General features: G+C 39.4%; 1 protein-coding gene across 23 annotated transcripts in view; it reads left to right on the forward strand.

The window, feature by feature from the left end:
- Nucleotides 1–26,455, forward strand: part of lap (phosphatidylinositol-binding clathrin assembly protein lap) — an 806,852-nt gene that overhangs the window by 356,071 nt on the left and 424,326 nt on the right. For 15 of the 23 annotated variants that reach the window (XM_071665673.1, XM_071665675.1, XM_071665688.1 and 12 more), the window contains 5 exons: nt 1,768–2,005; nt 3,156–3,233; nt 4,075–4,116; nt 23,959–23,994; nt 24,327–24,418. In XM_071665673.1, coding sequence (XP_071521774.1) covers nt 1,768–2,005; nt 3,156–3,233; nt 4,075–4,116; nt 23,959–23,994; nt 24,327–24,418 — 486 coding nt within the window. Of the gene's footprint in view, nt 1–1,767; nt 2,006–3,155; nt 3,234–3,478; nt 3,521–4,074; nt 4,117–23,958; nt 23,995–24,326; nt 24,419–26,455 lie in introns of all 23 variants that reach the window. The other 8 variants (XM_071665678.1, XM_071665684.1, XM_071665681.1 and 5 more) reach the window with 3 other exon arrangements.

The following is a 26,455-nucleotide window of genomic DNA, read 5'->3' on the forward strand; positions in this document are numbered from 1 at the left end:
TAAACTTTAGAGGTTATATAATGGTAGAGAGTTCTCAAGAGATTGGCTGCGCAATTGTTAAAATCCCGCCCTGTACAGTGCAAATAGGTAATTGTTCACGCACATGGACCTGTGTAGTTTCGTAGCCAGTGTTACTTCCTGTTATGCATGCATGTGGTGCTTGGGAATCCTAGTCATGGCAGCTGGTCTACAGTACACCCATTGTTCATCCTCCCCTAGGAGCTGGTTGATAAAATGGGTACCTAACATGAGTTTGTGTGTGTGTGTGTGTGTGTGCATGCATGCACTCAGATACATAAAGGTAAAGACGGCTACAAACATAGAGGGTTTAGAGATAGGGGAACACGAGACTAAAACTCTCTCCCTGTAACACACAAATGATGATCACACGTGTTTGTGTGTGACAGAAGGGTAGGTCTTTCGTCCTGGTTTGCTGGCAGACTAAATCAGTATGCAGGGGGCTTTTGGGGGTAGGTGTGTTAAATTGGAAATTAGAAAATGGATTTTTGTGTCTTTTATCTTCTAGCAGCACCTTTCATTATCATAATTTTTACTTGGATACCTTCATACCGGCTTCTCTTCATGCTCATATGATTTTTCTGATCAGATCATAAACCAGATGAAATTTATATTACATTGTTTGTAGTGTTACCTTTAAGACATGATTTATATTTGTATTAATATTTGTATTGTGCATATCCCAGTTCTTCTCAGACTTCAGCTTTCTATTTTTCTTTTGCTGATCATTTTGTGATTACTTTGTCAAAGTTTACAAGATTTTCAACAATATAGCAAAATTTACAGGTTGAAGATGATGGGGAAAAGGTTGTTAAGTGTTTGTGATAGTAGAGATGTAAAGAATGGCTATAAGTTGATTACTTTATATGTAAAAATTGGAAGTGATGAAGTTGTTTGAAGAAAGTGAAAACTTGATCAGATCTTGGAAGCAGTAAGACTTGTTATGCCTACAATAGAAACAATATGTAATATGGAAGACAACATAAGGTACCATGGGTAGGTTTCACGATTAAGTGCTCCTAAAGGACTGAACATGGAAAGGATGTTTTGGAAAATATGGAAAGACTTTAGTGCCTGGACTGAAGACTAGATTCAACAAAAGTTGCTGATAGACACTAAAATCATTCTGTATAGAAACTGATATTTTTAGATTCAGTCTTACTAGGCTCAGTCATCTGTTCCAGTTGCTACCTCATTCACATGGGAAATGGCAGATATGTGTCGTAGAAGGCAACTTAGGGGCAGGAGCGGATGGCTGGAAATCCTCCCTTCCTGTATTACTAACCAAAAGAACAGAGCAAGAAGCCAAATGAGGAATTTTCTTTCCAAGGCTGTGTTAGCTGTTCTTGACACTACCTTGTTCATGTGGGAAATGGCAAACATGTATGAAAAAAAAAAAGAAAAAAATCTTACTGTATTGTCATAAAAACATTGAATTTGTCATATGTCTTTTTAAGAAAGGTTTTATGCATTAAGTTTTTTCAATAGGTCTTTTGCCCAAAATTTTCTGTATTGAAATGCATCTTATTAATTACATAATGAGGATCTTTGAAAAAACAAGATTTGCTCAGCGGAATTCTGCTTGACAAACAACTTTCCAGAGTGCATATGTTCTTTTATGTGGGGATATATGTATTTGGAATGGGATTATGTAGTTTCTTTGCTGAACATATTTATTTTATTTCTGTATTTGTTGCTGAGCCTTGAAGTAATTTTTTTGTTAGTTATAAGTTTGTTTCTTGTTAACAGCAAGGAGGATGGTACATTGCGGACAATGCCCACAGACCAGTTGCTTAAGACCCTGCCTGTGTTACAGTCCCAGATTGATGCTCTGCTGGATTTTGACTGCACTGCCAATGAGCTAACCAATGGTGTCATCAACTCAGGTTTCATGTTGCTTTTCCGAGATCTGATTCGCCTTTTTGCCTGTTATAATGATGGTATCATCAACCTTTTGGAGAAATACTTTGAAATGAACAAAAAACAGGTGAGATGTAGAGGCAAAACCTATTTTAACAACTAGTGATATTATGCATTGTTTCTCATTTTGTAATGTTTGATGAGGCAATGTAGTTTTCCACAAATGATAACACTTGCCCTGCTTTTTCTTTGAAATAATTTGACAGTATTACCATATCTATTACTGTCATATTCCAGGTATGTCTTGTGTGTGTACTTAAGCGAGTCTTGTAAAAGGGGTCTGTGGTTATATATGATAATACTAATGGTACCTTGATAGACTCCATAGTTTCCAAATCAATGCATTTGTATCCTTTTGTTACATCATCCTCCTCCTATTCTTGATACTCGCATCCTCCTCCTCCCCCTCCTCCTCCTATCTTCCTCCTTCCCATTATTGAATGTAAGGCATAAATTTATGATGATTAGAACAGGTATAGGTCACTCAGAATAAATATGAAATGCTGACATGAAGGATGACATTTTTGATCCACTATGAGCAAGTATTACACATGAATGTATTGTAATTCACTTGCTGTGGATATTGAGATTGTGAATAAGGTTTCTGAAGAATTAATTTAGTACCCATTTATAATTGATTTGGAACAAGTAATGTAGACATGAAGCATTGAGGGTGAACTTAGTGTATTTGTAAATAGAACAGTCACCGTCAGTATAATCTCTGTTCATTGAGCACATGTGCTTTATGATGAATATGATGCACCTTCAATAAACGTAAAAAAGTGCATACACCTTCTATGGTATTTTTTGGTGGAACTGGATACACTTTATCATATTTCAAGTGGAATTTCAGTTGATACCCCTAGTTATCCACTGACAGTGCTCAAGGATTTTCATGTTTGCCTTTTCCTATGTAGATAGCCTCTACACAAAGGTAGCTATATGGCCCAAGTTTTAGGTAACTTGTTGATATTACCAGCATAGATTGATAGTTCAGTATTGCTGAGTCATTTTGATTTTTTAGGAGATTTAACATCAGATAGTTCAGTATTGCTGAGAGTCATTTTGATTTTTTAGAAGACTTGCCATCAAGTAACAAAAGTGTTCTAGTCCGTCTTTGGGGGGAAATGTTCTGTGTCAGTCATGTTTACCTATATAGAAAAGTAGATTTTGGAAATAAACAGTACTCTTGGTAACATAAACCATATCTTTGACAGGCTAGAGATGCTTTAGATTGTTACAAGAAATTCCTTATTCGCATGGACCGTGTAGCAGAGTTTCTCAAAGTTGCTGAGGTAAGGTGTCTGTCATTGCTTAAATTTATGCCTTAGATTAAACCAGGAGTATAAACTGTTATTCAAAAGAAAAGCAGAAAAGATTTTTGAAGAAACTGCAGTGACCTAAGGCGATAACATTTCACGCTACCTTATAATTGCTTGGTAGAGATCATTTATTGCATTTTTGCTAATGTATTTTTATAGGTTATATTATTTGTCACAAATTTTTAAGTTTTTCTAACAAACAAATTGTCCTTCCATAGGCAGTTGGAATGGACAAGTCTGAAATTCCTGATCTCAAGCAGGTATGACAATAAGAAAAGATTTAGAATCAGAAGATCTTGCAATTTGATGCATTTTTTTTTATTTAGTATGTACTTTAAGGACCTTACCCAGAAAAACACAGTCATAGATTTTTTCATTATTTTTATTGAAGTTTAAGGTAGTCATTGATGTTTACAGTGAGGGACCTTGACTTGTTGATTTTTATGGGTAAGGGCCAGAATGTTGTTACTGTACAAGTGACTTGACAACCAGTTGTGAGCCATTGAATGGCTAGTAGATGAAATGCATAGAGGGAGTAGTAATTGTGTTCTGAGATGAATGTATAGATATGTATTATGAAAATTCCAGTGCTGTAGGACTTAAAAATGAAATACACTGGCACTGCATTATCAGAAGTTGCTGATGTCTGATTAATGCAGTATATTATTAAACTGTCTTATTTGGAATTTAACAGAATTATGTTCAGTATCTTTTTTCAGAATTGATAAGATCAAGGTCAGTGGCTCAGAACTGGTGTGTTATATATATGTATGTGTTATTAACCATCTCCTCTTTTGCACCTGGCCGTCTGTAGAGTGTAGGCATAGACAAAGGTGATATCCCCGACCTTACTAAGGTAGGCATTTTATTAAGTGATCATTTTGTACACAATAACTAACCTCTAGAGCTTTTGCTAATTTCCTTCAAATAATTTACTGACACATGTCAACTTTTTACTAAAGAATGGTTTTCATTCGTGTGAAAGAGGGGCATGTAGAGGTGAATGTGGGAGAGGGGCATGTAGAGAGGCACATATTTACCTGTAATATTTAGATTATGGAGACAGTGAAACAGGTTTCTTCTTATATCATTATGATCCTTCTTTTTTTTATCATGATTGTAAGAATATAATGCTATTAGATGTTTATCATAGTTTCCAAATAATTAGCTCTGGATTGGGTCCATATATGAACATAAGGAAACGGAGGGAGAAGCATTGTGATACAAAAGTACTGTATAGAGTGTGGTAACCTGGCTCTCTGACTTGTGCAAGTATTTTCATCAGATTGATTTAGATAGTGTTTTGACTCGTAATTTGTTAAGAGATATTGATAGCATGATAACACAAGCAGGAAAGTATTATTTCCAATTTAATGACAGTTATACAGGGTGGCTTGATCAGATTTATGAATTTCATTACTGCTGCTCAAAGGTAAAACAGCTAGCTTGACAATTGGTATATGGATCATAGTAGATAAGAATCAGGTAAGCTTCATGAAAACTTTAGATAGATGCATGTGGTTCGACATAACAGAGCTATTTTAGTAACTTAGGCTGTGAAATGGGTATGCAGTTGAAAAGATTGGTTAGCCTTGTAGGACTTGGTATAGGTAGCCATTGCATTCTCTTGAATATGTAGATCACAGGCCTAAAGGACTTATGAAAGCAGCCCATATGGATGTCAGAATTTTTATTTTTATAAGTTATGATTAATTGTGCTTATGTATCAGACAAAATCTGTTAGGATTAACAGTCATTATAATTCAAGTACAGTTTTGAATAACATTTTATTCTTATTGTAGCTCTTTTGAAGTCACTAAATGATTTTGTAAATATTTGCCTGTCTGCATGTACACAAATTAACATTTGTATTTGTCTGATGTTATTCCTTGGGGAGTTGTCAATTCTTTATTTGCACCTGAAACTTTTGCAACATTTTTGTTGAACTGAATTTTCTATGCTAATTTTGATTTTTCAGTAGACATAGTTTTGGATTCTTTGTAGTGAACATTATTCATATGTAGAAGTATGATTAACAAGAGTGGCAGAACATTTATTTTTTATTTTTTATTATACTTTGTCGCTGTCTCCCGCGTTTGCGAGGTAGCGCAAGGAAACAGACGAAAGAAATGGCCCCCCCCCCCCCATACACATGTATATACATACGTCCACACACGCAAATATACATACCTACACAGCTTTCCATGGTTTACCCCAGACGCTTCACATGCCTTGATTCAATCCACTGACAGCACGTCAACCCCGGTATACCACATCGTTCCAATTCACTCTATTCCTTGCCCTCCTTTCACCCTCCTGCATGTTCAGGCCCCGATCACACAAAATCTTTTTCACTCCATCTTTCCACCTCCAATTTGGTCTCCCTCTTCTCCTCGTTCCCTCCACCTCCGACACATATATCCTCTTGGTCAATCTTTCCTCACTCATTCTCTCCATGTGCCCAAACCACTTCAAAACACCCTCTTCTGTTCTCTCAACCACACTCTTTTTATTTCCACACATCTCTCTTACCCTTACGTTACTCACTCGATCAAACCACCTCACACCACACATTGTCCTCAAACATCTCATTTCCAGCACATCCATCCTCCTGCGCACAACTCTATCCATAGCCCACGCCTCTCAACCATACAACATTGTTGGAACCACTATTCCTTCAAACATACCCATTTTTGCTTTCCGAGATAATGTTCTCGACTTCCACACATTCTTCAAAGCTCCCAGAATTTTCGCCCCCTCCCCCACCCTATGATCCACTTCCGCTTCCATGGTTCCATCCGCTGCCAGATCCACTCCCAGATATCTAAAACACTTCACTTCCTCCAGTTTTTCTCCATTCAAACTCACCTCCCAATTGACTTGACCCTCAACCCTACTGTACCTAATAACCTTGCTCTTATTCACATTTACTCTTAACTTTCTTTTTCCACACACTTTACCAAACTCAGTCACCAGCTTCTGCAGTTTCTCACATGAATCAGTCACCAGCGCTGTATCATCAGCGAACAACAACTGACTCACTTCCCAAGCTCTCTCATCTCCAACAGACTTCATACTTGCACCTCTTTCCAAAACTCTTGCATTTACCTCCCTAACAACCCCATCCATAAACAAATTAAACAACCATGGAGACATCACACACCCCTGCCGCAAACCTACATTCACCGAGAACCAGTCACTCTCCTCTCTTCCTACACGTACACATGCCTTACATCCTCGATAAAAACTTTTCACTGCTTCTAACAACTTTCCTCCCCCACCATATATTCTTAATACCTTCCACAGAGCATCTCTATCAACTCTATCATATGCCTTCTCCAGATCCATAAATGCTACATACAAATCCATTTGCTTTTCTAAGTATTTCTCACATACATTCTTCAAAGCAAACACCTGATCCACACATCCTCTACCACTTCTGAAACCACACTGCTCTTCCCCAATCTGATGCTCTGTACATGCCTTCACCCTCTCAATCAATACCCTCCCATATAATTTACCAGGAATACTCAACAAACTTATACCTCTGTAATTTGAGCACTCACTCTTATCCCCTTTGCCTTTGTACAATGGCACTATGCACGCATTCCGCCAATCCTCAGGCACCTCACCATGAGTCATACATACATTAAATAACCTTACCAACCAGTCAACAATACAGTCACCCCCCTTTTTTAATAAATTCCACTGCAATACCATCCAAACCTGCTGCCTTGCCAGCTTTCATCTTACGCAAAGCTTTCACTACCTCTTCTCTGTTTACCAAATCATTTTCCCCAACCCTCTCACTTTGCACACCACCTCGACCAAAACACCCTATATCTGCCACTCTATCATCAAACACATTCAACAAACCTTCAAAATACTCACTCCATCTCCTTCTCACATCACCACTACTTGTTATCACCTCCCCATTTGCGCCCTTCACTGAAGTTCCCATTTGCTCCCTTGTCTTACGCACTTTATTTACCTCCTTCCAGAACATCTTTTTATTCTCCCTAAAATTTAATGATACTCTCTCACCCCAACTCTCATTTGCCCTTTTTTTCACCTCTTGCACCTTTCTCTTGACCTCCTGTCTCTTTCTTTTATACATCTCCCACTCAATTGCATTTTTTCCCTGCAAAAATCGTCCAAATGCCTCTCTCTTCTCTTTCACTAATACTCTTACTTCTTCATCCCACCACTCACTACCCTTTCTAATCAACCCACCTCCCACTCTTCTCATGCCACAAGCATCTTTTGCGCAATCCATCACTGATTCCCTAAATACATCCCATTCCTCCCCCACTCCCCTTACTTCCATTGTTCTCACCTTTTTCCATTCTGTACTCAGTCTCTCCTGGTACTTCCTCACACAGGTCTCCTTCCCAAGCTCACTTACTCTCACCACCCTCTTCACCCCAACATTCACTCTTCTTTTCTGAAAACCCATACAAATCTTCACCTTAGCCTCCACAAGATAATGATAAGACATCCCTCCAGTTGCACCTCTCAGCACATTAACATCCAAAAGTCTCTCTTTCGCACGCCTGTCAATTAACACGTAATCCAATAACGCTCTCTGGCCATCTCTCCTACTTACATAAGTATACTTATGTATATCTCGCTTTTTAAACCAGTGGCAGAACATACATTTGAATATTTATCTGTAACAGTAGTTGAATAGCAGTCAATAGGAATTCATACTACCAATAGACTGGCAGTGCTACTGTATCCCAACATGAAATGCTATCAAAAATCCTCATATGTTAAGTCAGGTTGAACTGTATTTACTAGGCAGATTATACAGTCTTTCAGATGCTCAGGTGACTTCATAGAAACTCTTGGTTACTGTCACTCAGCCTAGAGAAAGTTTATCCTACAATAAACAGTTACAGGTACACCACCAATATTCCGGCACTCTTAGTTCCAAAGCCTTGCTGGATTAACCATTTTACCACCAACCATGGTCACATAATAATTCATCCACACACCTCTGACCCACTAATTATACATCTCCCGTGTGTCTAAAGTATAACATGGACTTCTAGAAATTTGAATTAAACAAATATTGAATGTAAATTGAATAGATATATGAAATACATTATACACCTGCTCAGGACAGAGGTGCTTGTCAGCTATGAGTTTCGCAGATTTGTCCACATACTCAGCAGCTCCTTCGTGGTTTGCAGACTGCTTTTCTCGGCACGATTTATTCATGGAAATTCTGTGATGCTTCTCGAATGTTTGAAGTCATCCTTCACTATAGTTATCCTGTTTCATTATCATGCTGCTTGACAAGTCCATTCTATCACTCCAATGCTGTCGAAACCATTCCATCATCACTCGATCGTGCTCAGTGCTCTTACCATCTTTCATAGTTTTTCTAATCATCATTTGCTTCTTGGAATTGATGTCTGCATAGAATTTCAATATTTTCTCTGCTTCCTTATATCATAAACAGTTGACGAACCAATACTGTAAATGTCACACAGCATATGCACTGAAATACCACAGTCCATTTTTTTCAACAGTTCTACTTTATCTTGGATCAATATGGACTGGTGTTTATGTTTGACACCACGACTGATGCTCTCATATGTCTTCAAAGCCATAGCTAGGGTTAAATAAACTAACAATCTCACAGAATTGCAGTATCACCACCAACAAGTGCAGTGTAAAGAATGTAAATATGCACACCCTACACACAACACCACTGGTAAACTAGTCTGGTGGCCGTGGTAATTTCAAGTTCCCTCAAGTGATTTTATCCGGACTAAAGGAGGTACTGAACCATCATTTGCTGGAAATTTGGTGGTGTACCTTCACAATGTACCTGAACATTTGGGAGTAAGTAGAGACATTTAGGCAGGAGCATTAGGTAGAAGTAATCGGTAGGAACATCAAGAAGGAGGTTCTGCAAACACTGCAATAGAGTTGCTCTCTACCAATGGCATGTTGAGGGTGAGGCACAAAAAGCTAAGAAACATCACTGGAGTTCACTAGTTATGGAGACTATTGCCATGGCCACCCCCTTGTGTTCCAGTTGGGAACAGGCATCAGTGATATAGATATGTAGATAGAAGTGTACATTAGATTGAAAAAATTAAAGTGAAATGTATAGAGGCAAAGTATTGCAAATTTGCTGAACCAGCTCATTGAAGTAGACAAGATCATGCTGTGGAAAAGTCTATGTAGCTTTGCTGCTGCTGATAGAACCTGGTTCCAGTACATCATACTTGACAGCTAAACACTAGCATGTGGTACTACTTTATGAAAGCGGGAAAGGTTGATAGATATGAAATGTTTCCATTAGCCAGGTAATGAAAAAAGGCCTCATTTGCACAGGCATGATCTTTATCTTTTTATTATTATACTTTGTTGCTGTCTCCTGCGTTAGCGAGGTAGCACAAGCAAATAGATGAAAGAATGGCCCAACCCACCCACATTCACATGTATATACATAAACGTCCACACACACACACATATGCATACCTATACATCTCAACGTATACATATATATACACACACAGACATATACATATATACACATGTACATAATTCATACTGACTGCCCTTATTCATTCCTGTCGTCACCCCGCCACACATGAAATGACAACCTCTGCATGTGCGCGAGGTAGCGCTAGAAAAAAACAAAGGCCACATTCGTTCACACTCAGTCTCTAGCTGTCATGTATAATGCACCGAAACCACAGCTCCCTTTCCACATCCAGGCCCCACAGAACTTTCCATGGTTTACAACAGACACTTCACGTGCCCAGGTTCAATCCGTTGACAGCACGTCGACCCTGGTATACCACATCGTTCCAATTCACTCTATTCCTTGCACGCCTTTGACCCTCCTGCATGTTCAGGCCCCAATCACTCAAAATCTTTTTCACTCCATCCTTCCACCTCCAATTTGGTCTCCCACTTCTTCTCGTTCCCTCCACCTCTGACACTTATATCCTCTTTGTCAATCTTTCCTCACTCATTCTCTCCATGTGACCAAACCATTTCAAAACACCCTATTCTGCTCTTTCAACCACACTCTTTTTATTGCCATACATCTCTCTTACGCTTTGATTACTTACTCGATCAAACCACCTCACACCACATATTGTCCTCAGACATCTCATTTCCAGCAGATCCACCCTCCTCCGCACAACTCTAGCTATAGCTCACCCCTTGTAACCATATAACATTGTTGGAACCACTATTCCATCAAACATACCCATTTTTGCTTTCCAAGATAACGTTCTCAACTTCCACATATTTTTCAACGCTCCCAAAACTTTCGCCCCTCCCCCCACCCTATGATTCATTTCCATTTCCATAGTTCCATCCGCTGCCAAATCCACTCCCAGATATCTAAGACACTTCACTTCCTCCCAATTGACTTGTCCCTCAACCCTACTGTACCTAATAACCTTGCTCTTATTGACATTTACTCTCAGCTTTCTTCTTTCACACACTTTACCAAACTCAGTTTTCAGCTTCTGCAGTTTCTCACTCAAATCTGCCACCAGCACTGTATCATCAGCGAACAACAACTGACTCACTTCCCAAGCTCTCTCATTGACAACAGACTGCATACTTGCCCCTCCTTCCAAAACTTGCATTCACCTCCCTAACAACCCCATCCATAAACAAATTAAACAACCATGGAGACATCAAACACCCCTGCCACAAACCTACATTCACTGAGAATCAATCACTTTCCTCTCTTCCTACACGTACACATGCCTTACATCCTTGATAAAAACTTTTCACTGCTTCTAACAACTTGCCTCCCACACCATATATTCTTGATACCTTCCACAGAGCATCTCTATCAACTCTATCATATGCCTTCTCCAGATCCATAAATGCTACATACAAATCCATTTGCCTTTCTAAGTATTCCTCACATACATTCTTCAAAGCAAACACCTGATCCACACATCCTCTACCACTTCTGAAACCACACTGCTCTTCCCCAATCTGATGCTCTGTACATGGTTTCACCTTCTCAATCAAAACCCTCCTATATAATTTACCAGGAATACTCAACAAACTTATACCTCTGTAATTTGAGCACTCACCTTTATCCCCTTTGCCTTTGTACAATGGCACAATGCAAGCATTCTGCCAATCCTCCGGCACCTCACTATGAGTCATACATACATTAAATAACTTTACCAACCAGTCAACAATACAGTCACCTTTTTCGATAAATTCCACTGCAATACCATCCAAACCTGCTGCCTTGCCGGCTTTCATCTTCCGCAAAGCTTTTACTACCTCTTCTATGTTTACCAAATTATTCTCCCTAACCCTCTTACTTTGCAAACCACCTCGACCAAAACACCTTATGTCTGCCAATCTATCATCAAACACATTCAACAAACCTTCAAAATACTCACTCCATCTCCTTCTCACATCACCGCTACTTGTCATCAACTCCCCATTAGCCCCCTTCACTGAAGTTCCCATTTGTTCCCTTGTCTTATGCACCTTATTTACCTCCTTCCAAAACATCTTTTTATTCTCCCTAAAATTTAATGATGCTCTCTCACCCCAACTCTCATTTGCCCTCTTTTTCACCTCCTGCACTTTTCTCTTGACCTCCTGCCTCTTTCTTTTATACATCTCCCACTCATTTGCATTTTTTCCCTGCAAAAATCATCCAAATGCCTCTCTTTCTCTTCTTTCACTAATAATCTTACTTCTTCATCCCACCACTCTACCCTTTCTAATCTGCCCATCTCCCACGCTTCTCATGCCACATGCATCTTTTGCGCAAGGCATCACTGCTTCCCTAAATACATCCCATTCCTCCCCCACTCCCCTTACATCCTTTGTTCTGACGTTTTTCCATTCAGTACTCAGTCTCTCCTGGTACTTCCTCACACAAGTCTACTTCCCAAGCTCACTTATTCTCACCACTCTCTTCACCCCAACATTCTCTCTTGTTTTCTGAAAACCCATACAAATCTTCACTTTTGCCTCCACAAGATAATGATCAGACATCCCTCCAGCTGCACCTCTCAGCACATTAACATCCAAAAGTCTCTCTTTTGCACGCCTATCAATTAACATGTAATCCAATAATGCACTCTGGCCATCTCTCCTACTTACATACGTATACTTATGTATATCTCTCTTTTTAAACCAGGTATTCCCAATCACCAGTCCTTTTTCAGCACATAAATCTACAAGCTCTTCACCATTTCCATTTACACCTCTGAACACCCCATGTACACCAATTATTCCCTCAACTGCCACAATACCCACCTTTGCATTCAAATCACCCATCACTATAACCCGGTCTCGTGCATCAAAACTACTAACACGCTCACTCAACTGCTCCCAAAACACTTGCCTCTCATGATCTTTCTTCTTGTACCCAGGTGCATATGCACCAATAATCGCCCATCTCTCTCCATCCACTTTCAGTTTTATCCATATCAATCTAGAGTTTACTTTCTTACACTCTATCATATACTCCCGCCACTCCTGTTTCAGGAGTAGTGCTACTCCTTCCCTTGCTCTTGTCCTCTCACTAACCCCTGACTTTACTCCCAAGACATTTCCAAACCACTCTTCCCCTTTACCCTTGAGCTTCATTTCACTCAGAGCCAAAACATCCAGGTTCCTTTCCTCAAACATACTACCTATCTCTCCTTTTTTCTCATCTTGGTTACATCCACACACATTTAGACACCCCAGTCTGAGCCTTCGAGGAGGATGAGCACTCCCTGCGTGACTCCTTCTTCTGTTTCCCCTTTTAGAAAGTTAAAATACAATGAGGGGAGGGTTTCTTAACACACACACACACACACACACACCCGCGCGCTCCCATCCCCTTTGGTCGCCTTCTACAACACATGAGGAATGTGTGGGAAGTATTCTTTCTCCCCTATCCCCAGGGATGATCCATCTGTCATAAATAAGGGATGGTCAGATAATGGACTGAGAGCAACATCCAGCTCACCTAAGAAATTTCATATGGCCTGGGAGTGCTTGGCAGTATTATTAGCTAAGTGTGGGGCTTTGATTTTTTTTTTTAAAGCTCCAGTCATGGACAAAAGTCCACATCAATGCTGGGCCTTAATTGAAATATAGAGAAAATTATATAATGGAAAAAGAAAAGACAAGGGAAAGTATTTACGAATTTTGGAGAAAGGGAAAACCTCTCTTTTGAAATGTGCCAGGTCATGGTTATTGGGAGAGACATGAGAAGATAGAGAGTTCGAAAGCTTCAACATGTAGGGAAAGAAGTAGGTATCAAAACAGCCCACCCTTGAGTTGCTGAAGGCTACACTGTAATCAAGTGACACAACAACTTGCCAAGTATTGTGTGGTCTAGCTAATGGTGTGGGCACACAAACAGCCATCTCTCAGGAGCTAAAACTATAGTAGTATCTATAGAAGAGGGAAAGTGAACCAGCATTGCAGCTTAGAGCAAGAGGGTCAAGTTTGCAAGTTCGCTTGGGACAGTTTATAAGTTCGACCACTTTCAACTCTGTCAAGTACGGATGCAGAGCTAGAACCACCCCAAATGTGAGAGCAGTACTCTATAGAAAAACAAATCAGTCCCTCTTATATATGGAGCAATTGTTCAGAATGAATAAGTTTTGACATCTAAAAAGGACACTCAGTTTCTTAGAGGCAGACATAGCTATTCCTGTGATATTGGATTTCCAAGAAAAAATAAGTGGACGTTATATTGATACCAAGTATATTCAAGTATGGGGATAGGGAGAAAGAATATTTCCCATGCATTCCCCCCATGTTGTTAAAAGTAACAAAAGGGGACGGGAGTGAAGAGGGCTAGAAACCCTTCCCTCCTTGTATTTTAACTTTCTAAAAGGAGAAACAGAAGAAGGAGTCATGTGGGGAGTGCTCATTCTCCTCGAAGGCTCAGATTGGGTTGTCTAAATGTGTGTGAATGTAACCAAGATGAGAAAAAAGGAGAGATAAGTAGTATGTTTGAGGAAAGGAACCTGGATGTTTTGGCTCTGAGTGAAAAGAAACTAAAGGGTAAAGGGGAAGGGTGGTTTAGGAATGTCTTGGGAGTAAAGTCAAGGGTTGGTGAGAGGACAAGAGCAAAGGAAGGAGTAGCACTATTCCTGAAGCAGGAGTTGTGGGAGTATGTGATAGAGTGTAAGAAGGTAAACTCTAGATTGATATGGGTAAAACTGAAAGTGGATGGAGAGAGATGGGTGATTGTTGGTGCCTATTCACCTGGGCATGAGAAGAAAGATCATGAGAGGCAAATGTTTTGGGAGCAGCTGAGTGAGCGTGTTAGTAGTTTTGATGCACGAGACCAGGTTATAGTGATGGGTGATTTGAATGCAAAGGTGAGTAATGTGGCGGTTGAGGGTATAATTGGTGTACATGGGGTGTTCAGTGTTGCTAATGGAAATGGTGAAGAGCTTGTAGATTTGTGTTGAAAAAGAGGTGGTGATTGGGAATACCTTGTTCAAAAAGAGAGATATACATATACATACGTATGTAAGTAGAAGAGATGGCCGTAGAACATTATTGGATTACGTGTTAATTGATGGGCGGATGAAAGAGAGACTTTTTGATGTTAATGTGCTCAGAGGGGCAACTGGTTGTCTGATCATTATCTTGAGGAGGCAAAGGTAAAGATTTGTAGAGGTTTTCAGAAAAGAAGGGAGAATGTTGGGGTGAAGAGAGTGGTGAGAGTAAGTGAGCTTAGAAAGGAGACTTGTGTGAGGAAGTATCAGGAGAGATTGGGTGCAGAATGGGAAAAGGTGACAGCAAGTGACATAAGGGGAATGGGGAAGGAATGGGATGTATTTAGGGAAGCAGTGATGGCTTGTGCAAAAGATGCCCGTGGCATGAGAAAATTGGGAAGTTGGCAGATTTGAAAGGGTAGTGAATGGTGGAATGAAAAAGTAAGATTGTTAGTGGAAGAGAAGAGAGAGGCATTTAGAAAATTTTTGCAGGGAAACAATGCAAATGACTGGGAGATGTGTAATAGAAAGATACAGGAGGTCAAGAGAAAGGTGCAAGAGTTGAGAAAGAGGGTAAATGAGAGTTGGGGTGAGAGAGTATGTTTAATTTTTAGGGAGAATAAAAAGACGTTTTGGAAGGTGGTAAATAGAGTGCGTAAGACAAGAGAGCAGATGGGAACATCGGTGAAGGGGGTTATTGAGAAGGTAATGACAGGTAGTGGTGAAGTGAGATGGAGTGAGTATTTTAAAGGTTTATTGAATGTTTTTGATGATAAGAGTGGCAGATATAGGGTGTTTTGGTCAAGGTGGTGTGTGAATGATAGGGTCAGGGAGAATGTTTTGGTAAACAGAGAAGAGGTAGTGAAAGCTTTGCTGAAGAGGAAAGCTGGCAAGGCGACGGGTTTGGACGGTATTGAAGTGGAATTTATTAAAGAAGGGGGGGACTGTGTTTTTAACTAGTTGGTGAGGATATTCGTTGTATGTATGGTTCATGGTGAAGTGCCTGAGGTTTGAAGGAATGCATGCATAGTGCCATTGTACAAAGGCAAAGGGGATAAAGGTGAGTGATCAAATTACAGAGGTATAGGTTTGTTGAGTATTCCAGGGACAGGGAAGTTTATGAGAGGGTATTGATTGAGAGGGTGAAGGCATGCACAGAGCATCAGATTGGGGAAGAGCAGTGTGGTTTCAGAAGTGGTAGAGGATGTGTGGATCAGGTGTTTGCTTTGAAGAATGTATGAGAAAAATAATTGAAAAAAGCAGATGTATTTGTATGTAGCATTTATGGATTTGGAGAAGGCATATGATAAGGGTTGATAGAGATGCTCTGTGGAAGGTATTAAGAATATATGGTGTGGAAGGTAAGTTGCTAGAAGCAGTGAAAAGTTTGTGTCGAGGGTGTAAAGCGTGTGTTCATGTAGGAAGAGAGGAAAGTGATTGGTTCTCAGTGAATGTTGGTTTGCGGCAGGGGTGCGTGATGTCTCCATGGTTGTTTAATTTGTTTATGGATGGTGTTGTTAGGGAGGTGAATGCAAGAGTTTTGGAAAGAGAGGCAAGTATGCAGTCTATTGTGGATGAGAGAGCTTGGGAAGTGAGTCAGTTGTTGTTCACTGATGATACAGTGCGGGTGGCTGATTCATGTGAGAAACTGCAGAAGTTGGTGACTGAGTTTGGTAAAGTGTGTGAAAGAAGAAAGCTGACAGTAAATGTGAATAAGAGTAAGGTTATTAGGTACAGTAGGGTTGAGGGACAAGTCAATTGGGAGGTAAGTTTGAATGGAGAAAAGCTGGAGGAAGTGAAGTGCTTTAGATATCTGGGAGTGGATTTGGCAGCGGATGGAACCATGGAAGCTGAAGTGAATCATAGGGTGGGGGAGTGGGCAAAAGTTCTGGTAGTGTTGAAAAATGTGTGGAAGGCAAGAATGTTATCTTGGAAAGCAAAAATGGGTATGTTTGAAGGAATAGTAGTTCCAACAGTGTTATATGGTTGCAAGGCATGGGCTATAGATAGAGTTGTGTGGAGGAGGGTGGATGTGCTAGAAATGAGATGTTTGAGGAGAAAACGTGGTGTAAGGTGGTTTGATCGAGTAAGTAATGAAAGGGTAAGAGAGATGTGTGGTAATATAAAGAGTGTGGTTGAGAGAGCAGAAGAGGGTGTTTTGAAATGGTTTGGTCACATGGAAAGAATGAGTGAGGAAAGTTTGACCAAGATGATATATGTGTCAGAGATGGAGGGAACAAGGAGAAGTGGGAGACCAAATTGGAGGTGGAAAGATGGAGTGAAAAAGATTTTGAGGGATCGGGTCCTGAAGATGCAGCTTTCTTGATGAAGATGATCATTGTGCACTAGGAATTATTCTTCAAAATTAATGTTTATTCTGAAGGCACACAAAAGTAGTTTAGGCATCAGCACAGTAATTACTAAATGACGCAAACCATATACAGATGGGGAGTTTGCAAAAAGAGAGTCAAGTAAGTGCAGCAGAAATTTTGTGCCCTAAAGAAACAATTATGTATTGTTTTTTATATTTATTTATTATACTTAATCACCATCTCCCGCGTTAGCGAGGTAGCGCAAGGAAACAAACAAAAGAATGGCCCAACCCTCCCACGTACATATTTATATACATAAACGCTCAAACACCCACATATACATACCTATATATTTCAATGTAGACATACATATGCGTACACAGAAATGTACATATATACACATGTACTTATTCATACTTGCTACCTTTATCCATTCACGTCATCTCCCCACCACACATGAAATAGCAGAACAATATAATATTGTTGGAACCACAATTCCTTCAAACATACCCACTTTTGCTTTCCGAGATAACATTCTTGCCTCCCATACATTCTTCAATGCTCCCAGCACCTTTACCTCCTCCCCCACTCTCTGACTCCCTTCCGCTTCCATGGTTCCATCTGCTGCTGAATCCACTCCCAGATATCTAAAACACTTCACTTCCTTCAGTTTTTCTCCATTCAAATGTACTTGCTATTTAACTTGTCCCTCAACCCTACTGAACCTAATAACCTTGCTGTTATTCATATTTACTCTCGACTTTCTTCTTTCACACCTTTTACCAAACTCGGTCATCAACTTCTGCAGTTTCCCTCCCGAATCAGCCACCAACGCTGTATCATCAGTGAACAACAACTGACTTACTTTCCAAGCCCTCTCCAGTTATTCATATTTATTTTATTATACTTGATCACCACTTCCCACATCACCGAGGTAGTGCCAGGAAACTGACGAAGAATAGCCCATCCCCTCATATACACATATTTGTACATAAACGCCCATACAAGCACATGTACATACATATACGTATCAACATATACTCAGATAAATTCATATACATACACAAACATATACACACACACGTGTTTATTCATACTTGCTTGCCTTCATCCATTCCTGATGCTACCCTGCTTCAGTGGGGTAGCACCAGGAAAACAGACATAGAATGCCACATTCATTCACACTTAGTCACTAGCTGTTATTTTTTTAAAATTAGTCTTTCACAGGAAACGGTTACTTGGAGGATTGATTATATAGCAAACAATGTAAAGAAACAAACAATAGCCACACTGAATAAATGTGAGTCTTATTCTAGGCATTGAGGATATATGTCTTCTCTAGTACTTACATGTGTGAATAGTTACTTTTGAAAATGAACACTGTGAAACATAAAGGGCAAAGTGTGCACCAAACAAACACACTGCATATTGTCTCTTCAACAATGAAAGTAGATTTTGATGAAGTTCTCAAGACATGTCAATGCCTTACATCATCTTAATAACCCTAAAGACCCAAAGTTTCTGTTAGCAGTGTGTAGTAGGTACAGCTATGTATTTTTGAACCACTTTTTGGTTAGATGCTACATGATTACAACATGAGTTTTTTTTATAAATATAACTGAAATTCCTTTAAGTTCTAAGCAGATACTGTTCATTCAGCCACAAGTGGATTAGGAAGTCACACACACACACACACACACACACACACACACACACACACAGGCCTACCTTAAGGCTAAAATATTTAAAAAATGACCCTATTGCAAAAGAATTTTGCCACCCCAATGGATAATGTGCTGAAACCAGAGTCTGTCATCTACAGCCAGCATACTATTTCATGATTATACCCTGGTTGATCCCAATGATAGCAAGTAGTCCCCGGTACACCATATCAGTCCAGTTCATTATGTACCATATATTCCTTAAATCTAGTATCCCAGCACCTTATTCCCATCATTTTACTTCCATGGTCTCCCCTGATGAACTTCAGATTGGTGTTTTTGTAAAATGCAAATTAGGGGCAAGGAACAGTGTATTCGAGTAAGATATGCAGTAAGAGCTAGCACAGTGTCTCATAAGTAGGTATTACCCCCTACCTCCCACCACTTAATACATGATGATCCTTTCAGTCAGTCAATCTTTTCCCATCATCTCCATACATCCAGACCATTTCAGCAGACCTTGGTTTGTTCTCTCAGTCAGATTGCACTTACTGTCACACCTGTCTCAACACTGGTATTCTTTACATGATCAGCTTGCCTCTCACCATTATTTGCCTCGAGTTGCTCATTGCCAACACTTTCACCATGTTTTGTTCTTTTGAATACAAAGTTTAAGCCTCACATCCACACAGCACTGTTGGAATTCCTATACCTTCAGCCATACTCATCTTTTTACTAATAGTCAAAGGGTTAGAATAATTGTAAGAAAATGTAGATCATCATCATTCTTACTTATATTTTATTCTGCACAGCTCAAGGGGGATGATCCCCAATACACTCCTGAAGATTGTATGACAGATGAAGGTACACTGAAAATAGGTAAACCATGAATGAGGTGGACAGAAGTAGTTAGTGAAATTGTGAGGGTTAGAGATATTTAAGATGTTGATACCACAGGAATTGTTTTTGTTCATGTTTTGAGTATTTGTTTTGTAGTGGAGCTATGAATGGTGATTAGCCTCAGTTGACAAGTTAATTCTGCATGGGAAATGAAAAATGAAATGCTTGCATAAACTTGAAAGACTGCGATAACTTACTGTGCTGGACACAAGTTGAAGACGTACAAGTGAAATGAATAAATGCACCTTCATGCTTTTGATATATCCTGTGCAAATGGGAATGGAGTTGAAAAAACATTGAATAATGCTGATAAATGTAAATGGGAGCATTTTATTCTGAGCCAGCTTTAATGTAGCAGGTAATGGTAATAGTATTTGTATTATTTTGTGAGATGTAATAGAGAAATTAGGGGACTAAAGGATTTGATTACACATACATTCTTGCCTTAAGAACCCTTTCCCTGGAGTTGCCACAGTACACAGGAAACTAGCCGCATCTACCTGATAGGACCACAGCTCAAGAAGTGTGGTGATAGTGTGTGCTTGTCTGTGTGAAGCAAGTGCAGGACTGTTAAGGAATAGGCTTTTAGTGTCTTCAGAATTGAAGTTGCATCTTGGGCTTGTAGGGTCCTTTGAATCTGTGTTAGTGTTGTTTTAGAGATGAGTGGAAAAGAGCTGTTTGAGAGGAGCATGTGGTATGAGTAGATGGAATGAAGATAGAAACAGGGTGCATTAAAGATTTGATATGGCAGGGAATGCAAAGGGAATGAATTATGGAGTGGTAGAGTGGGTGAAACATAATACTGTGAGGTGGCTAGGGCATGTGCAATGAATGCAAATATGGGGAGATAACAAGGAGGGTGTATGATAGTATGATTAAAGGGATTGGTCTGAGAGGCAGACCACGTTTGACATGGGGAAATATAGTGGAAGAGTACTGGAGGGAGAGAAATGATGGAAAAATGTGTGGAATGGTGTATGCAAGGGAGACGTGTAAATACAGGGATAAGAGGAAGCTCTCTGGCTATGGCCACCTTCTTGATGATATTTTCTGGAGGGAATGGGTACCAGATATAAGTAGATGGATAGACTGAGATGAATGGTGTCCGAAACACACACAAAATATCACTTCTACATGGAGTGTCGTTCATGTGGGTATATTTCTGGTAGGGTTGAATGTGACTGAGTTTTTACAATGGTGTGTTCAGTGTTTGTCATTACCTCTGGTAAACAGAGAAGAGGTAGTAAAAGCCTTGCGGAAGATGAAAGCCGGCAAGGCAGCAGGTTTGGATGGTATTGCAGTGGAATTTATTAAAAAAGGGGGTGACTGTATTATTGACTGGTTGGTAAGGTTATTTAATGTATGTATGACTCATGGTGAGGTGCCTGAGGATTGGCAGAATGCTTGCATAGTGCCATTGTACAAAGGCAAAGGGGATAAGAGTGAGTGCTCAAATTACAGAGGTATAAGTTTGTTGAGTATTCCTGGTAAATTATATGGGAGGGTATTGATTGAGAGGGTGAAGGCATGTACAGAGCATCAGATTGGGGAAGAGCAGTGTGGTTTCAGAAGTGGTAGAGGATGTGTGGATCAGGTGTTTGCTTTGAAGAATGTATGTGAGAAATACTTAGAAAAGCAAATGGATTTGTATGTAGCATTTATGGATCTGGAGAAGGCATATGATAGAGTTGATAGAGATGCTCTGTGGAAGGTATTAAGAATATATGGTGTGGGAGGCAAGTTGTTAGAAGCAGTGAAAAGTTTTTATCGAGGATGTAAGGCACGTGTACGTGTAGGAAGAGAGGAAAGTGATTGGTTCTCAGTGAATGTAGGTTTGCGGCAGGGGTGTGTGATGTCTCCATGGTTGTTTAATTTGTTTATGGATGGGGTTGTTAGGGAGGTAAATGCAAGAGTTTTGGAAAGAGGGGCAAGTATGAAGTCTGTTGGGGATGAGAGAGCTTGGGAAGTGAGTCAGTTGTTGTTCGCTGATGATACAGCGCTGGTGACTGATTCATGTGAGAAACTGCAGAAGCTGGTGACTGAGTTTGGTAAAGTGTGTGAAAGAAGAAAGTTAAGAGTAAATGTGAATAAGAGTAAGGTTATTAGGTACAGTAGGGTTGAGGGTCAAGTCAATTGGGAGGTAAGTTTGAATGGAGCAAAACTGGAGGAAGTAAAGTGTTTTAGATATCTGGGAGTGGATCTGGCAGTGGATGGAACCATGGAAGCGGAAGTGGATCATAGGGTGGGGGAGGGGGTGAAAATCCTGGGAGCCTTGAAGAATGTGTGGAAGTCGAGAACATTATCTCGGAAAGCAAAAATGGGTATGTTTGAAGGAATAGTGGTTCCAACAATGTTGTATGGTTGCGAGGCGTGGGCTATGGATAGAGTTGTGCGCAGGAGGATGGATGTGCTGGAAATGAGATGTTTGAGGACAATGTGTGGTGTGAGGTGGTTTGATCGAATAAGTAACGTAAGGGTAAGAGAGATGTGTGGAAATAAAAAGAGCGAGGTTGAGAGAGCAGAAGAGGGTGTTTTGAAATGGTTTGGGCACATGGAGAGAATGAGTGAGGAAAGATTGACCAAGAGGATATATGTGTCGGAGGTGGAGGGAACGAGGAGAAGTGGGAGACCAAATGGAGGTGGAAAGATGGAGTGAAAAAGATTTTGTGTGATCGGGGCCTGAACATGCAGGAGGGTGAAAGGAGGGCAAGGAATAGAGTGAATTGGATCGATGTGGTATACCGGGGTTGACGTGCTGTCAGTGGATTGAATCAAGGCATGTGAAGCGTCTGGGGTAAACCATGGAAAGCTGTGTAGGTATGTATATTTGCGTGTGTGGACGTATGTATATACATGTGTATGTTGGTGGGTTGGGCCATTTCTTTCGTCTGTTTCCATGTGCTACCTCGCAAACGCGGGAGACAGCGACAAAGCAAAAAAAAAAAAAAAACATTTTTAAGGAGAGGTGACTGCTAAAGTGTGAAGCAGGGGTACCTTTTTTGTTTTTTAGGTGGGGGTTGGTTATGTAGTTTGATTGGGAGGGTTTATTAATTATAAGAAAATTGGATGTCAGGCATAGTGAATTAAGAGTATGATGGAAGTATTGTTGATGTATGTAAGTGTCAGGAACTTGTGGTTGATAGACAGTTAGTGATTGTTCTGAGGGCCTTGTTTGTTGTATTAAGTTTAGAGGAGATAGTGCAGAAAGGAAATAAGGTTTATGATTTCGCATTGATTTGGTCCAGCAGAAAAAATGGAAATAAATATAGAGAGTAATGTAGAGAAGATAAGCTTTTGGGGTGGAAATGTGCAGTATCTTAAGGTATGTAAAGATGAGTGAAGGAGAGGTATGCTGTTGGATTTAAGATGGACACTGTCTTTGTTGACATGTAGAAAGTAAGTTTTGATTAGGCAATTTACTACAGATATCAGAAACAGGTGTCATCATTGAATTTCAGGTCAGGAGATATTAGCATAGGAAGTAATGACAAGGAAATAGTGGTATATTAGTTATAAAAGAGAGAGATGATATGGTAATAAGAGAATGGCAGTGCCAATACTGTAGAAATTGTTACTAAGGATCTCATGAGTTGGATGAAAAAGCAACTTGTGAGGTAGTTGTAATGAATGTAAAAAAGTTGGGGATGAATGTGAAACAGATTTCTGTGAAAGTAATGTGATTTGGTGATTATTTATGCGTATATGCAGGGTACACCTTTAAGATGCTCAAGGTTGTCAGTAACAATTGTTTGCTGATAGAATAAGATTGGTTGAAATTTCATGTTCATAATTTTAGATGAACATTTGAGTAGTAATAATTCAAAAGTAATTGCTGGAAAAACTACTTTGCTTCCTGAAAACTGCAACAAATTCTGAAACTCGAAGGACCTTCACTGGCATTGCTCTAGAATTGGGCTTACCGGGTGGACCTTAGAAGGCCTCCTGAGATCTCATTATTTTTTTGTATACCAAAATTTTTCTGTTGATATAAACTTTCTGATGACCCTGAGTATTTTGACTGCATGTGCATGTAATATTCTTGTCAGTAGTAATGCATGATATACTGATATTGGCCTTTGCTTGTCTTTTTGAGTAATCACTTTTATTTATATTACAACAAGATCGAGTTTGTTAAGCATTTAAGAGGTATGCATGCCAGAAACCTCCATATTTGTGAAATCAGTTAACATATCACTGGCTTATATCAGCTTTAAAATACCACCAGCATATTTTAAGGAGGATTCAAGGAATTAGTTATAGTTTTGTAATGAACATAACCCTTTTTGCTTTGTCTAATTGAAGTTTGACTTCCAACTGCTTGTATTCCTGTTTTTTGGTGCATGATCTACACCAGGCCTACAGAAACGACTCGGGGTCACACACGGCCTCGGTGAGTTGTTTGGATACTTGTGTATTCTGGTCTATGCTTAACTTATTTCATCTTATATATTTTTATTTAGATTTACAGATTTTTAAAAAAAGTTCCTCCTGTAGGTTTGCAACAAAGAAATATATTCTGATCTTAACATTTCATTTTGATTATAATTATTTTTTGTTGAGATTTATTGTATTTATTTGAAGATTAAAGAGATAGGCATTGTGATTTCCTTGAATTAGAGAATATGGAAATTTACCAGAATTTGCACATTTTGTAATGTTATGGTCTGTGTTTACATTTTTGTTGTAATAATAGAATAGTTCATCATGAATTTTCTGCTGCAGGCTCCCAGCAGTCTCCTTGATGCCTTAGAAGCTCATCTTGCCTCTCTGGAGGGCAAAAAACCACCTACCTCCTCTGCTTCTACCAATGCAAGGTATGTTTTGTTGCACTGAAGTATATTCCATAAGATATATATATATTATATATATATATATATATATATATATATATATATATATATATATATATATATATATATATATATATGTATATATATTTTTTTTTTTTTAGAAATACTTGTTAAAAAGTACTTTTTAGTAAACCACAGAAGAGAATGTGGATGTACTGCCTGAATTATTCTTAATGCTTGAGGTATATTTTGATGTTGTTCCCTTCTGTAAATCCAGGTTATATGTATGATATTTAAAATATGATAACTGATAGTTGAGGACAATTGTAAACCAAGTGCAGTATTTCATATTTTATAATTTTATGAATTACTTTTACAAAGTATTCATAAATACAGGACCTGGTTTGAATTGTCAGTGGAGGACATATATGTTGAATGTTTAGTCTGTGCTAGTCTCCTCTGTTTATACCATAGGTTATAATCTTAGAAAAGGTTGGTATAAGTGAATAATGATTATGATTTTTTTTCTATACTTGATCGCCATTTCCTGCCTCAACGAGGCAGTGTCAGGAACAAATGAAGAAACACAACATCTACTCTCATCCATTACCTAGCTGTTAACTGTCATGAGTAATGCACCAAAACCATAGCACCCTTTTGAGAACCAGGATCTCTAGACCTTTTCATGGTTTACCCCTGATGCTTCACATGCCTTGGTTCTCATTAACTTTATATCAGCTTTAAGATACCACCATCATATTTTAAGGAATTGGTAATTATTTATTTATTTATTTATTTTGCTTTGTCGCTGTCTCCCGCATTAGCAAGGTAGCGCAAGGAAATAGACGAAAGAATGGTCCAACCCACCCACATACACATGTATATACATACACGTCCACACACGCAAATATACATACCTATACATCTCAATGTATACATGTATATACACACACAGACATATGCATATAAACACATGTTCATGATTCATACTGTCTGCCTTTATTCATTCCCATCGCCACCTTGCCACACATGGAATAACGACCCCCTCCCCCCTCATGTGAGCGAGGTAGCGCTAGGAAAAGACAATAAAGGCCCCATTCGTTCCCACTCAGTCTCTAGCTGTCATGCAATAATGCCCGAAACCACAGCTCCCTTTCCACATCCAGACCCCACAGAACTTTCCGTGGTTTACCCCAGACGCTTCACATGCCCTGGTTCAATCCATTGACAGCAATGGTTGTGAGGCATGGGCTATGGATAGAGTTGTCTGCAGGAGGGTGGATGTGCTGGAAATGAGATGTTTGAGGACAATATGTGGTGTGAGGTGGTTTGATCGAGTAAGTAATAATAGGGTAAGAGAGATGTGTGGTAATGAAAAGAGTGTGGTTGAGAGAGCAGAAGAGGGTGTTTTGAAATGGTTTGGTCACATGGAGAGAATGAGTGAGGAAAGATTGACCAAGAGGATATATGTGTCAGAGGTGGAGGGAACGATTAGAAGTGGGAGACCAAATTGGTGGTGGAAAGGTGGAGTGAAAAAGATTTTGAGCAATCGGGGCCTAAACATGCAGGAGGGTGAAAGGCATGCAAGGAATAGAGTGAATTGGAACGATGTAGTATACCGGGGTCGACGTGCTGTCAATGGATTGGTAATTGTGATCATAATAATTATTATCATAATGCTAATTGGTTTATTGAACTTTTTTTTCATGTCTCCATAGTAGAAGAGGTACTCATTTCCCAGCCATCACCTAGGTTCCCCATTTGACAAAACCTCAGTGCTCTTAAACTTTCATAAATACACCAATAGGAGTTGTACATGAAGATGATGTAGGTAATATAGCTTGAACATTATAAATGAGCATATTGTGCAAAATAAACATGGGGTAGGAAGTTGATAGCTAGGCTTGTGGACCTCCCTCCTGCCCAAACATTTAGAGTGAAACATTCATTTTCTGGTTTTCTGAAAATAAGAAAAACATTCAAAACTTGTCATAATTTTTTTTTTTTCTTAGTAAGGTAGCCTCAGTAACATATCGACATTTATCTTATTTGCACACATAC

This window comes from Panulirus ornatus, chromosome 10, assembly GCF_036320965.1.
Source record: "Panulirus ornatus isolate Po-2019 chromosome 10, ASM3632096v1, whole genome shotgun sequence".
NCBI classification, from domain to species: domain Eukaryota; kingdom Metazoa; phylum Arthropoda; class Malacostraca; order Decapoda; family Palinuridae; genus Panulirus; species Panulirus ornatus.